The sequence below is a fragment of the Euleptes europaea genome, chromosome 3 (genome assembly GCF_029931775.1).
Source record: "Euleptes europaea isolate rEulEur1 chromosome 3, rEulEur1.hap1, whole genome shotgun sequence".
NCBI classification, from domain to species: Eukaryota; Metazoa; Chordata; class Lepidosauria; order Squamata; family Sphaerodactylidae; genus Euleptes; species Euleptes europaea.
Window position 1 is genome coordinate 62,664,217 of NC_079314.1, and position 15,685 is coordinate 62,679,901.

The 15,685-nt window shown below is 42.7% G+C and overlaps 1 protein-coding gene across 2 annotated transcripts; it reads right to left on the reverse strand.

Moving 5' to 3' along the window:
* Positions 1 to 1,209: 1,209 nt before the first annotated feature.
* Positions 1,210 to 13,489, reverse strand: IFRD1 (interferon related developmental regulator 1). 2 transcript variants are annotated; one of them, XM_056845987.1, is made up of 12 exons: positions 13,371 to 13,489; positions 11,090 to 11,194; positions 9,079 to 9,160; positions 8,823 to 8,947; positions 8,567 to 8,724; positions 7,398 to 7,448; positions 7,127 to 7,305; positions 6,807 to 6,915; positions 4,872 to 5,006; positions 2,418 to 2,546; positions 1,925 to 2,020; positions 1,210 to 1,313 (listed from the first exon to the last, which is right to left on the reverse strand). In XM_056845987.1, exons 1-12 carry the CDS (start codon positions 13,417 to 13,419, stop codon positions 1,224 to 1,226), a joined length of 1,308 nt encoding a protein of 435 aa, XP_056701965.1. In that variant the 5' UTR covers positions 13,420 to 13,489; the 3' UTR covers positions 1,210 to 1,223. The 2 variants fall into 2 exon arrangements, with proteins under 2 accessions (XP_056701965.1, XP_056701966.1); XM_056845988.1 differs by lacking the exon at positions 7,398 to 7,448.
* Positions 13,490 to 15,685: the final 2,196 nt, after the last annotated feature.

Below are 15,685 nucleotides of genomic sequence, written 5' to 3' on the forward strand. Positions count from 1 at the left end.
CATCAGTAACAAGTGAGGCCTGGCTCTTAACGCACACACAACTTTTGGAAGGGCAGGAGACAGGGCTATGTGAACATATGCAGCTGTTTTAGTTGTGATATTTATCCAACTTCTAATGTGTATATTTTTATGTGTTCATATTTATATTAAAAACTGCACATTTATAGAATGTAGAAAACTGGATGTATTTTAAATTTAGAAGTAACATTTGAGAAAGTATAACTAATAAAGCACACAGTCCAGACTGGCTAGTTTGTCTTTCAAGAAGCAGCATGGTAGAAACTGTACAGCACAAAGTGTAGGCCACCAGGCAACTGGACCAAAGGCGGCAATGGGCCCTGCAATGCCACGAATCCTTAGTCTGCCATGAGGCAAGACCAATTCCAGGTTTTGAGGGGAGACAGAGTGCCCCTCCCACCCCCCCCACTCACACTTCCCTTCCCACCTGCCACTCTCGCTGCCCAAACTCAGGGTATGTCAACTCCAGCCCCACCTTAAGAAATCCCTCTGCCTGCTCAGGAGGAGCATCAAAGAGCAGACTAACACATTTTGTATATTTAAATCTCAAAGGTTCTACTAGGCCTTAAAGTGTAAATCCCTTCATAGCTATTTGTATCAAACACGACCAGCCTCTTTTACATGAACTCATTCAAAGTTTTGAGCAAAAGCCGTTTTCAGAGAAAGACTTTATTATCCAAGATTTAACATAACATTGACCTTTAAATAATTTTATACACTACTTCATTTTAAGTGCTCTTAAGCAGAGCTTTAGGAGCCCTACATGGTATAAAGTCACTGTATGATTTAAAAAGTTTCATTAACCTCTCTAAATAGCAGCTTGGCCCAAAGACATATTTACTCTGCGGAATAGCTTTCCTAACAGCTTTCACCTATTTCCTTAGTGGTAAAAATAGTGAGCTGAATCAAAATAGTCCCCAGCACCACATGACTGACACATTGCAAGAATGCCAAATCCATGAGCCAGCCTTACCCCACCTTGAAGCTTCCCTCCCCCATTTTTGTATTTCCCTCCCTCCCCCATTTTTATATTTCCCTCCCTGCACTCTGTTCAACTCACAGCACACGTCCATCTATTCAGTAATCTACACCACAGCAATTTCCTCTGCATGTGCAAGACACCTAAGACAGTTTTAAACAAAGCAATAATTTCACTTAAACAATTAGATTTAAAGAAATCAAGCAAGAGGTCTTGAAGCACTGGTCTAGAATGCTTCGCCAACATCTGTTCTTTTATCACGGCATTTGCTTCTGGCCTTGGTCCTTGCTTTGAATGCTGCAGAGTTGTACAGGTGCTATAAAGGGAGGAGAGAAATACCGATTAAACAAGCCAGTTAACCTAATGTTAGCATTTTATCAGACAACTTCATTCACACCCCAAAGACGGACAGTACTTCTCGTCTTCATGAATCACATTCACAGGTGGCTCAAGGCAATTTAGAATGTTATGTGAACAAAAAAGGAGAACATACAAATACGAACCAACAACCTTCCCACAGACAAAAGAAAAAATCGAAGCACCTGAACAACAACTAAAGTATCTTCACCTGGCACCTAAAGTTGGATAATGTTGATGCCAGCAGTGCAGTGACTTTTACAAGGATGTTTCCTTAGATTCTTAACTCTAAGATAGTTTAGAAGTGATAATGGTCTTTCTTCCTCCCCCCACGCCATCCCCACTGCTTGCACTGCTGCTGGTTTCATACTTCTTCACGTGCACTGCCTATTATGAAGGTGGGGGAGGGGAAAGAACCTGAGTTCACTTGCTTTACCCTGTGCTGAGCAGCACATGGCACGTTGCTAGCTTTGCTTGTGCCACTGCTAGGAGCTGCTATGTATCCCAGATACGTGGCAAATTACAAGGGAGAAAGGAAGCCTGCTAAGAAAAGCAGGTAAACTAGCTTACCCTTTCAAAACGGGGTATCTTCATGGTTTTAAGAGTTGCCTCGTCAAGCATCAGTGGAGGCCCCAGTTCAAAGACATTCCGAAGAAGCTCATTGGACTGCATAAAACATCAAATCATTAGCTGTTCAAATATTACATCAACTGTCTTCAGTGACAGCTAGTAAGCTAATATCCCACCCTGCTTCCCTGGATAAAGTCCAGGATTTTCCTGCTAAGACTGGAAGAGGGAAACATCAGAACTCATTTCTAGCTCTTACTCTACTGTAGCCCAAGGTTTTAAAGTAGATCAGTGTGGACTCTAACCACACAAAGAAAGGAAGGGCAGAGGGCACAGAATGCATTTACATTTCAGTATGGAATTTCTCAAAGTTAAAGTTATTACTGAAACTGTAGAGAACTCTTGAAGGAGATGAGCAGAATCTCCAACACATTCAGAGTTATGAAACAGACACAAGAGGGAAGACAATATAAAATCATTTTATCTATCTGTTTACCTGCAAGTGATATTGCATCCCTGTTCCCAGAATTTCCTTGAAAGTATCATAGGTTTGTTTTTTAACCCAGCAATCAATGTACATGCGCTCAGGTCCAAATTTGACCGTCTCTGTAGGGAAGTCGTGCTCCTGCAAAAATAATCAAACAGCAATATAAAAACTTGGTTTCAGAAAGCAGCTACATAAGAACCATTGCTAAAGAGCAACAGAAACACTATACTAGCCGCCTTGTGCAAGGAATGACGGAAGAACTTCTGCTGGTATCTTTTCCCCACCACAACCCACCAGTGTGACATGGCAGGCTGTTGAAGAGCCACTACCTATGAACAGCACTCCATTTGCGGCCTACAGGATCCAGCCTATCAAGCTGGGACTTATCTGTGCCAAGAACACTATCAGACCACAAATCTGTCTGGACAGAAGAGGAGTCTTCTGCACATTCAGCAAGGTTACCACTGGATGCTAAAAACAGTATTTACCATATTGCATATCGCCTTCCTGCACTGAACATAAGAACATAAGAAAGGCCCTGCTGGATCAGACCAAGGCCCATCAAGTCCAGCAGTCTGTTCACACAGTGGCCAACCAGGTGCCTCTAGGAAGATACAAACAAGACGACTGCAGCAGCACCATCCTTCCTGTGTTCCACTGCACCCAAAATAATAGGCATGCTCCTCTGATACTAGAGAGAATAGGTATGCAGCATGACTAGTATCCATTCTAACTAATAGCCATGAATACCCCTCTCCTCCATGAATATGTTTACTCCCCTCTTAAAGCCCTCCAAGCTGGCAGCTATCACCACATCCTGGGGCAGGGAGTTCCACAATTTAACTATGCGTTGTGAAAAAATACTTCCTTTTATCTGTTTTGAATCGCTCGCCCTCCAGCTTTAGCAGATGACCCCGTGCTCTAGTATTATGGGAGAGGGAGAAAAACTTCTCCCTGTCCACTCTCTCCAAACCATGCATAATTTTATAGACCTCTATCATGTCTCCCCTTAGCCGCCTTCTTTCCAAGCTAAACAGCCCTAAGCGTCCTAACCGGTCCCCATAGGACAGTTGCTCTAGTCCCCTAATCATTTTGGTTGCTCTTTTCTGAACCTTCTCAAGCTCTGTAATATCCTTTTTTAGGTGTGGTGACCAGAACTGTACACAGTATTCCAAGTGTTGTCTCACCATAGATTTGTACAAGGGCAGTATGATATCAGCAGTTTTAGTCTCTATTCCTCATCTAAATATGGCCAGCATAGAATTTGCCTTTTTTACAGCATATAAAACTGACTTTTAAGGTAGTTTACAGCATATAAAAGGAAAAACTAAAAACCCATGCAAAGAGCGAGTAGGGTGACAATCCTCCAGAACAGCTAAATTACACCAACCAAAGCCTCACCCCCAAAAGCTGAGACTAAAACATCTTAATCTGCCTCTGAAATAATGTAAATGACAGAGCTCTTGAGAGGGCATTACACAAAGATAGGCTTGCTACTGAGAGGGTCCTGCTCCTAGAGGCTACCAAACTAAAATACTTTGAGGTAAGCCTTGTTGACAGACCTTGATTCACAATGTGTGTACATGTCATATGAGAGAGGGTGCCTCCCCAGGTACTTTGGACTTTAAACATTATTGGCTTATAGGACGAAGCTAGCATGTTAGATTGTGCCCAAAAACACAATTTCAACCAATAAAGGCTATGTAAAACTGGACCGAATACATCAAAGCTAGGACTAGATCTCAAGTAGTCACGGCATTTGGAAAAGCACATTAAAATATTTCTGCTTATAAAATGCAATTCAAAATCTTAAAGATTTCTTATTTTTAAAGTCAGATTTAAAGATTATGCCAGGGGAAAACGACAACTAGACAATAACAATGTTCTGAAGCTTCTATTGCTTGTATCCAATGGACTGGTTCAAAAACCAGAACAGCGTTTCCATCTTGGAAGGGGCAGGCATTTTCAGAGATTCTCTCCTCTCACTAGACACCCTCACTTGGCCCCCAGTGCTGTTCTTGGAGGTCTGCCAAGCCCCCAGGAACAAAATTTCAAAGGGCTCTCACAGCCTGCTGAGAGGGGGAAGAGATTCCCATTATCCAAGCAGATGTCATTACACACAGGCCCCTATCTCTTCCCATTTTAAAGTTAAATAATAAACTCCACATAATGACATGATTTGGCCTGCATTCTTATATCATTTGCCTTCTGATGGTACTTTGTTGTTTGCACAAAACAAAGCCAGTCCTGAGTTTGTTTCCACAGTGAAACTGACCAAATTTCATCATCTCATCTCCACACAAAAGATACTACTAACACGAGGAAAGCACAGTTGGGGTCCAGCTGTGCTCCACATCTAGGCAAATGAGCCGCAGGCCTCACTAAAAGTCAGCTTTCCAAATTGCACCAGCATTTTGAAATATGAGGTCTGTTTTGCCCAGTACACACTCCATTGGTATTTACCTCCACAGCTCGCAAGACATCTCTGAAGACAGATCGCTGTTTTCTTTTGTCTACCTTGGCACGGTGCTTGTTCCCATCTGTAGCCAGAGCCCTCAATTTCTGTGTTAGAGGCTCCATATCTTCATAAAAGAAATCCTAGCACAAGAAAAAGGAAGCCACAGTTATCTACAACACCATTTCACAGTTGGGCACAAGTTTCAGAAAGCCAGAACTCTTGAACTGGTTTCATTACTTATTATTCCTAGCTCAGGTTTCATTTATTTTAAAGTCATTATACTGCAGTACAACATACTATTATTCAGAAATCAGAGATCAAGGTTGACCACATTGAAAATCTGCAGCTTTCACAAGTTAAGAGTAAACAGCTCCTTTGAGCCTTCCCTCAAAATAGGATGCTACTTTTTGAAATTAATCCCCCCCCTCAATTTTATTTATTTATTTTAATATAGAAGGGAGGGGGAAAGGGAAGTACAGGGAAGGGGAAAGCAGTCACAAAAAAGAAAGAAATACAAAAAGAAATTTGTTACATACATGTGTTTGTGTTTCGTGGTACATAGTTTACACATAACTAGTTTAAAAAAATAGTTTGTGAAGATATCAAATTTAATATCAATGAAATAAATTTCTAAATGAGGTTGCACTTTAAGCAAAAGTAGCCTTGCAGTTGTTTTTATTGACATATTCTAATGACACATAGGACACAGTCATCTGTTTAACTGGTCTAATATTAACAGCTCTTAAAAGCATCCTGAGTTTGGCAGTTTTTGTAAAGCTGGTCCTTACCCCATATATGACTAGTGGAAGTGAGCCAGCAAATGTGTTCCCATTACCTCGCAGTTTACACTGATTTCAAGAAGCAGCATTGAGCACCTTTTAATTTCTTCCCCTTTCCTGGTTACACACACTCTCCTCCCACACAACCCCAGTGCCCTTCTAGACTGTCCAACTTATTTATCACATGAACATGAGTAATGCTATGTCAGCTCCTTCTCTGATTAAGGTAACAGATTTATTAGCAAGAACTGTATGTAGGCTTGAAACAATGAGTAGGATGAGGAGTAATTTGTTACTCAAGCAAGGACAGTGTAAAATGTCCAGGAACTGATGCAGAGGTCAGAGATCATTAACCTCAGTCACAACACTACATAAATGACTGAAGACCTGAATATTTATGCACTTCAAAATTAAATGTCTATAGCTCAGATTCATAGACTGGAATAGTGGCTTAACTGAATCCCACAGATGAGTTCCTCCAACAGAAGGCGTTTCCATCATCGGAGCAGATTTTCTTTGGCCATTTATGCATGGGAGATTTTTCCTTGGATTTGCTGCTCTTTAGATGCACATTTTCCCCATCCAAATTATCAAAACTCAACAGTAAGCACCCCCGCAGAGTTTTGGGAATTTGGATGGGGAAAATGTGCATCTAAAGAGTGGCAAATCCAAGGCAAACCTCTCATGCATAAATGGCCTTTGTCTTTGCGCAGCAGCCCTCCAGAATGCAGCCAATGATGGACACAGATCCCCAGTACAACATGAGGGGAAAGTTAAGAGGTCAGTCGCAATGGGGACATCAAGGGGCACCACACTACAGGCTTATATTGCTGCACCTTCCATATTCAAGAGGGCACAAAAGCCAAGGCTACCTGCTACCGTTTAACACTATTTTGCGTTCTGCAAAACACTGTTTTACTGCTATGATGGAAAGTTATATGCCTGAGTTCCCAGACAGAAGGTCTAAAATGATCCAGGGAGGTGGAATCCATTTACAGCTAGAAGAACAATTCCGTTAAATAATATACCTATTTAAAAACTCTATACCAGTCATATGTTGATTTATTCATCGGAATGCAACAAATGCTTCAAATAATATTAACACACAGCAAATCCAAACACTGCCAATTAATCTCTTTGGTATGTTGTTTTTTAACCTACCGCATCTGTTTCTCTTGCTAGTTCAAAGAGAAGGGCCAGTGTTTCCCCAGCAGCAATCCTCATGTTTACATCATCACAGGACAACAGAAGAGGACATTTATGCAAATGCCTAGGGGAAAGAAAAGGAGTCTCTAACTCATATGAAAGAAAGGAGTTATGTGATAAGCACACACACAAATAAGACAGTGCAGTCCTAAGCAGGGTCACACCCTTCTGGGCCCAAGGACTTGCAATGAGCTTAAAAGGGTATAACTGTGCTTAGGGTTGCTCTGCCCAAAGCACCACTCCCAGGATGGGTTCCAAGGGAACACAATACACACATTTCAAGCTTTTTCTTCACTTCATTCATTGGGCAGATGGTCAACAGAAGGGTCCATGCCAACAGGGCGCTGATATGAAGAACTGTGTTCTGGGTGCTGGAAATTCCATTTGAATTTCTTTCTTTCTGATAGGATTTGGTGAAGATATTTTCCAGGCATTCCATAGTTGAATACAATTCCTGGTTTTAAAGAACAGGCCAAAGAAAGTTGCTGAACTGGATGCTGCAATTCTCCATAAAATAACAAAATGTACTTTTAAAAGTTTCCTTACTGTAATATCATCAGTGGCAATAAAGCAACAAACTCCCAAACAGGTAGCACACTAAACAAAAGAAAGAAGAATTTTACTGAGGTGTTATTGTTAGGCATTTACTTGACATTTTGAACCCTCAGTGTGATTAACAACTAGCTTACACCTTACACTCCTCTGTCCTATTTAACATTTGCTCAGTCATCTAACCTTTAATGCACTGTAATTCTTAGGCACATCTAATGTACTTTGCTTCACATATGCACTTTTATTTAACAGTTCAGTTAAGCACTGCTGGCCACAACCTTTTAAGAAGACTATTGAAAAGTAAAAAGGGACATTTATAAACTGTAGCAGCTAGAGAAGATTAGTGGGTCAACAAATAATTTGCTCTTACCTTGGCCAGACCTGGATGCTTAAGTAATGAAAGGAAGCTGCCGTACTCTGCTTCTAAGCGTTCACCACTTGCTGACTGACCCTAGCTCTAGTCAAAGGATTATTTGTTTTGACAATAATACTGAAGGCTTTTTCAACCTAAAAAAATTACCCCTTATCAGTGACCCCAAAACAATGGTCAATAAAGAGAAGACATTGCTCATTCACCATTTCAAGACTGTCACAAAACACAGTACTGTATATTCTCTGAAGGAAGATGTGACAGGAATCTGTGACTGACATCCTAGGGCCAGGGAACTAGCCAGAGCCGTAACTCCACACAGGATTTTCCTATCCTGTTACTATTTCAACTTCCAGCCTAACCTAGGCCTGACTAAAAAACCTACTCATGCCTGGAACAATCACTGAAGCAAAACTGACAGGCACAAGTTTCTTTTAGAACTAGAACAAAGTTTACTTAAAAAGAACATACAACTTGAGATAAATTTTAACCCTTCTTTTAAACAAACACTCAAAATCGAATACCTAACTCCATCTTTCTACCTCATTTTCTCCCAGTCAGCTCCTAACCCATCAGTACAACCCGTTTCTGGATTTAGAGCACTGCTTTCATTGGTTGCCTCACCTCTGGGGCACCTTTCTTAACTCAGCTTGTCAGTCATTGCACCCAACCCCATATTTCACCAGTGGAAGAATTTTAGCACCCCAACCTCAAAAATGTGAGTTTAAAACCCAAGTCAACAGCTATTTAAACCTGTGCGTGGTTTCTGCCAACTGTCCCATTTTCTACTTACAGCCTGCCTTGCCTGTACACTTGCTGCTCCATCAGAAAGGATTTTCTTCAGCACTGGTGCAAGGGTCTTAAAGATCTCTTCGCTTTCAATCCCTGAGCCCAGCTGCACACAAAGTAGACAAGCCAGTCCTGCTGCCGCACGCTGCTCATCACTCTTGCCTATACAGACAATGGAATACTGTAGAATTAAGCCTGAAAGCAATTAACCCCCACTACAAGGATGTCACTACTTTCTAGAAGGCTTTTGGATACATTACCTTTCTTTATGCAGCGTTCAATGCTATCTGTTAGTGTCATTCTCCTTTCCAAGATGAACTCGTATAGTATTTTAGATGTCAAGGCATTTTTAAGACTTTCCAGAGCTGACTGCCTTGTCTTGGCACTATTGGGGACATAGAAGAGTCACATGAGAAAATGTCAGTGAAAAATTATATACTGCCCATGACTCATGAGGAAGCAGCACCCCAGTTTTAAACACGGCTTATTGAATTCATCTTTTCAGATTTCTTATACCTCTTCTCCAGTGTTAGATCAATGAGTCCCTTCAGTTTGTACTCAAGTTCTTCTTGTGTTGCTTCTTCGTTAATTTCAGGCACTATACAAATATGAAAAAAGAAAATTCTGGTGTTGAGATGTTTACTACCAGAGATTGGAGCCTTGATTACTTATCGTGAAGGCTCCTTCTCTCTTGAGGCAAAGGCGTCTTGAGCTGTGGGTTATTTCCTTGCATCATCAGGGTAGGCAGGACCAATTTTGAACTTCTTGTCTCCCCTTTGGCGGAAAATAGCCTGCAGACCTCAGTTACAGTCTTGCCTAGCTACAACAGGAATAAAACTCACTCGATAAAAAACAATCAAGAAAACACATATAACATCAACTATGGTATAATTTAACCAAAGAATATGTGACACTACCCATGAGGCTGCAAAAGCAGTTCCGGGATAAGAATCGGGTCTCCTGAACAAGACTAGGTGGCTCATAACATAGCACGGGACTAGGGTGGGCAAGACGCCTTCACCTCAAGAGAGAAGGAGCCTTCACAGTAAGTAATCAAGGCTCCATTCTCCTTTGAGGCTCAGGCGTCTTGAGCTGTGGGACCTACAAGAGCTCCCATGAGGGTGGGTTATGAGCCTTCCTCTGCCACCTGTTGTAGCACCCTTCGGCCGAAGGCTGCTTGGGCAGAGGCCCACGTACTTACTCTGTAATGCTTAATAAATGTTGAGACAGACGACCATGTGGCAGCCCGGCAAATATCTTCTACCGGAGCCTGTCTGTCAAACGCCGCTGTGGTGGCCGCACTGCGCAATGAGTGGGAAGTGATGCCCTCAGGGACGGGAACGCCGGAGGCCCTGTAAGCCTCTTGGATACATAACCTGAGGGTATGGCTAATTGCCGCGACCGACATTCTCTTTCCCTTGTTAGGATTGTTATTCCCAATGAATATGAAGTCTGATAGTCTAAGACTAACCGTTCTGTCAATGAAGATACGTATTGCCCTCCTTAGGTCAAGTGTATGCCAGGAGCGTTCCTGGCAGGAGGGTCTTGGACAAAAGGATGGTAAATTAATCTCTTGTGACCTATGGAAATTGGAATTGACCTTTGGGGTAAAGGTGGGATCAGGTAGCAGCACCACCTTGTCCTTGTGAAAGACGCAGAGACCCTTATGTATGGAAAGGGCCCTCATTTCGGAAATGCGTCTTGCTGAAGTGATGGAGATCAGGAACAATACCTTAATGCGAAGGTATTTTAATGAAAGTTCTTGGAGCGGCTCAAACGGTGATTTGGTGAGTGCGTTGAGCACCAGATTAAGGCTCCAAGAAGTAAAACGGTGAGTGACCGGTGAGTGAGTTTGAGTTACCCCTTTTAGGAATGCCATGATGTGTTGGTGTCTGCTCGTGGGGACCCCATCTCATGCCCCTTACTTACATGCCCAGGGAAATACTGATTATCACTTTGGGGTCAGGAAGCAATTTTCTTCCAGGCCAGATAGGCCAGGGATCCTGGAGGATTTTTTAATGGTCATCGTCTGGGCATGGAGTAGGGATCAAGGGGGGGGAGGCAGCTGTGAATTTCCTGCATTGTGCAAGGGGTTGGACTAGATGACCCTGGTGGTCCCTTCCAACTCTAGGATTCTAGGAAATCTAAAGAACAGGCAGATCAAAACAGTGCTGCTAGATAGCTACAACAAGCTATTTACACATCTCAACTCCACCATGCATCTCTGAACCCAGAGTCATGTGGAACAATGCAGACGTTTTCCACATCCATTTTTGCTTTTGATGATCTTCAGCCTTAGGTAGTCACAAAGATGAAGAAAAAGGTATCTAGAATTATCAGGCAGAAGGGGGTGGCAAATGGCCTGTCCTGATGCAGTACAGTATAATGTAATATACTATTTTGCATATTATATTACTGCAAAGTAGTATACTATTTTAACTTTAACACTGCATTGTATTAAATCACTTCCAAGGGGCAAACTTCCTTGCTTCATTTCTGTTATGGTTTTTGATAAGGCACAACATACCATCCTCTGTGAAGCTAGCCGGATCACTGAAGCCACTACAGTGGCTCATAGTTTCAATCGATGCATCTTCATCACTAAAAGGCTGCATGTTTCTGTGCTGGGCACCTAAGGGGAGAGAAATTTAACAGATAAGAAAGGCTGGGAAATATTGCCAGTTGTCTAACATGGAGTCTCAAGCAGTGCTGTATCGACCCATTTTGACATCATAAAACTAGAACGTTGCTGCAGGCACAATTAATGTTGGCAGCTTCCTTGTATTTCTGCAAGACACAGAAATGCACTCTGGCTTGATTTAGCAGTAGACCACCTTTCAAACTACACCGTTAATAAGGGCAGGAATTATTGTAACCTCCCAGTATTATATCCCAAAACATGGTATGAAGAACCAGAAGCATCCCACTGAGAGAAGATGAATGCAGCATCATTAGGAAGCAGACGCTACCATATTGCTCCAGCTGCTCACAGTTCCTTCTGCTCCCCATCCTTTCAGACTGCGTTGCCTGCCAGGTCTGTGGCCAAAAGACAGCCTTGCCAGGGTATAAACTTTTTTTTAAAACCACACATTATGAATGTTGATACCTAGTCATAATACAGCCTGAGAGCAAGGGATAAACAGGTTGTTTCTTTCAAGATCCCTTGTTTCTGATGTCATATGCCTCCTCCAACTAGCTACTATGCTACATACAACACATGCGCATATTTTAGTATTTGAGCTTAAACTGCATAAAGCAGTTTTAAACCTTCCACAGTGCACAGAAGATTAAGCACAAATGAGGGTTTTGCCGGACTAGGAAAATACAACATCAAAGTTAGGTTACAGGAAGAGAGAAAACACATTCTGGCCTGGAGAAGGTGCCTGGAATTAGCTTTCCAGTGTGACACACTGCAACACACAATCAGTGGATTAGAACTCGTCTTACTGAAATGCCCTTGCAATGAGTAAGCTCTGCACTGTCTCATGTGGACTCGTACTATTCATAGCAACAACCAGGTATTAATGCCACACTGACATTTTCTAAGTGTCTAATAATGAATATGGCCGCTTAGGCTTCCAGTTGTCACTGTTTCCTTCTTCATAGCAGCTGACAGACACGTTGCTGCTTTTGTCTATTTGATAGCATCCGTCAACAATATTATAATGATTTTCATTCTGACCAGCAAGAGGACCAAGTAGAGCATTTGCTTCTGTGGAAAATTTAAGCAATTATGACCCTTCAGCTGTCAGCTTTCTCCTATAATATTTTAAAAAGCACAGATGGTTTAATAGTACTTCAATAGAAAGCATAGAGTAATAGTTAACACAGGTTTTAAACAGCGGTTGCATTTACAAGCAGTACTTCATAAATTTGTAACACAATGGTACCTAAGTTCGTAAATCTTTTGTAAATTTTCCAAGTTTACAAAAACTGCAGATGTATGCCTCTGCCAGACTATTTCAGCTGTCTAAAAGGATTGTTGTAATTACCAGTACTGGTATTTTTTAAAAGTTACTAACCCAAAAGCAGAACCATCCATACCCAGATATGCACTCATTTTGTGCTGTCTTAGCAAGTTTGAGACTTCTACGCCACCACCATATTAATGTGCAACAAAATGACCGAAAAGTCATAATGTGGCATTCTACAGATCCCTTTTAAGGGTTTGCACCATTCTATATATATTATTTTGCCATAACTCTTATGATGACACAGTAAAGCAAGAGTTATCCCTCCAACAACGCATCTTATGGGTACAGTTCCATCCTTTCACTTTTGAAGAGCACTACAAAGGGTTACAACTGCTCTACTCGCGTTATCTTGTCACCATCGTCCCAACAACCCAAGGTGTCAAGAAAAGCGTTATTATCCCTATATTGCTAACACGAGACAAGGAGAGATGACGTCCCTTGCTTCTGAGATCACCAAGGAAGTGGATGACGCAAGTGAAATTCGAACCGGGGGATTCCCGATTCATAACTCGCTCACCCAGACCTCTACGCTACACCACCCATCGCCAATTCTCTTTTAGTCTGACAGCTGGCTAAACTGGGGCCAGAGGCTGCGTTCCCTAAAGCGGAAATGGCATAATTAAAGCTTGACCGGGTGGAGCCCAGACTGTGTCTTTCCGGCAGACGTCGGAATAGCCCCGCCCCGCCCTGACACCACCACAACAGATCCCCACCCCTCCCAACGCCCCTCGCATAACATGAGGAGGCCCGAGATCCTTTTCGGCCACCGTCGGGCGCGGAAACTATAATTCCCAGAACGCCTCGCGCCATCGGAGCACGCGCACTGGCCCTCACCTGATGCTCCGCGAGGGTTGCCCCCTCCTCGCCGCCTCGACTTGGGCATGGCTGCGGCCTGTACCGACAATGGCTCCCCGCGGCTTCTCCTGGCGCTCCCGCACCGGGATCTCGGTCTCCGGCCTGGTCTCCCCTCTCTCGCTCTCTCTGTTTCTCGAGCGGCAGTGACAATCAGCCGATGGAAGGACAGGAGCGCTTTTTACTATAGAAACGTCTTTGTGAGGCCGGCTTCCCGGACCGAGGCAGCGGATACGATTGAGGAAGGCAAGCGATAGGTAAAGCTGTAGCAGCGGCAGAAAACCCCGTGGATGCCCGTGAACGAAAACGATACATCTTTCTCCTCTCAGACGCCAGGAACTAAAGGCGCAAGGGTGCCGCCGACGCGGTTTTTATACACAGCCCCACTGAGCCAGAGGCGGGAAGAGTGACGTTTAGAGGCGCGGCTTGCAAACAGCCAATAGTACTCCGCGTTTTGTTGCTACGCAGGCGCAAAGCCGTGCTATGAATGGTGGAGGTTGTAGTTTTTGCTCGGCGTTTTGGTCGTTTAACCAGGCGAGGCCTTTCAAGGATTAGTATTCCTCCCGCTTTTCCAGACGTAAGGAATGTAGCTGGCAGCGGTGCATGCTGGGAATTGTAGTCTGCGGTCTTCCGGAAACCATTATGGTACGTGAAGACTTCACGTCAGCTGGGTTGCTTCGGTCGGTTCTTGTCCTTATGCGACCTCTTGACAGGTGACTGAATGTTCTAGACCCGAAGAAACCGCTTTAACAGCCGTCAGGGACTCTGATGGGGGAGGAATGCTAGATATTCTGTCAGCGCCTCCTCTTGAAAAGCTGAACGTTTAATTCCAGATAGGTAAACTGCCTTAGCCCGTAACAGCAACATGAAATAAGAGTACAGTGGCACTTTAAACAAAAGATGAACCATTTTTGTTTTGGCGTAGCCGTTCGTAAGTCAGAGCCCCCTTCCTCAGAGGCACATTACAAAATGTATATGTGGCTCCTCCAGAGACCTACTTGAGCTGGTTTGCAAAGTAAAAACCGATCATAAGAACTTTCCATAATAAAAGTAAGCCAGGTCATAAAACCAACCTAAAACAGTATTCGGCGAACTAAAAATGATGCTAATAAAACAGTCCTCAGGCTAGATGAGGAGAATAAAAATAATGAATGATGGATGGAACAATTCCAAAACTAAATGTTTTGGCCTGATGCCTAACAGGCATGAAGCGGTAACTTATCAAATTTATTTTTAATTTGAATTTGGAAATATTCTGTAGGAATTTTTTTTTTTTTTTGCTTCTTTAGGTTTGTCTATTATGATACAGAGCAGCCCTGGCTCTTTATTTAGTATGTATTTTTTTGAATTCTAGCAATGTTTTAATGGGATTAATGACCACTGAAGAAGACTTGGGAGAAATGTGTGTGTGGTCAAATATTTCTGATTTGTTTTATATGGTGATGATTTGTATCTACTATATTTTGATTGTGCAATTCTGATTTGTTTTGGTATTTTGCATACACGGACGCAATTTGTACCCATTTTTGATAATATATTTATACATACAGTTTTCCTGCAACTTTTTATTTCTTGGTTTTGATCTTTGTTGCAGTTGTTCCTTGTTTTTGCTCTAGCCTAAAAAACTATAACATTTTGAAACATAAAAATTATACAGAGGTTCAAAAGCCGTGAAAGAACCCGTTAGGTGCAACGGTGATCAATAGACACTGTTAGGAATCCCCCTCAGTTGTGCTAAACTGGAAAACGTCCGTAATTATTCCTCACTCAGCCAGTGGTTCTGTGGATTGCATTCAGGGTTGCCAGTCTCCAGGTGGTGGCTGGAGACCTCCTGGGATTACAAATGATCTCCAGGTGATAGAGATCAGTTCACCTGGAGAAAACGGCCACTTTGGAAAGGGGACTCTATGGCATTATACCCCATTGAAGTCCCTCTCCTCCCCAAATCCCACCCTCCTCAGGCTCCACCTCCAAAATCTCCCAACCCAGAGCTGGTATTTCCCAACCTAGAGCTGGTAAACCTAATTGTATTGCACCTCTTGATGAATTCTGCAGTTTCAACCACTTTTAATGGTGACTTTGAATTTTAACAGTGACTTTTATGACTTTAATTTTGTGCATTCAAGATAAGTAGTTGGGTGGAGGGTCTTTTTCTTTCAGTATGAACTTTCATAGGCTGTTATCTCCTCAAAAGCACACGAAGAGTCCTGCTGGATCAAGGTTTATCTGGCCCAGTGGCCGGCTTCCTAAGGTGGCCAAGTCAGTGGCTTCCAGTGAGTAGGGCATGAAAGCATCAA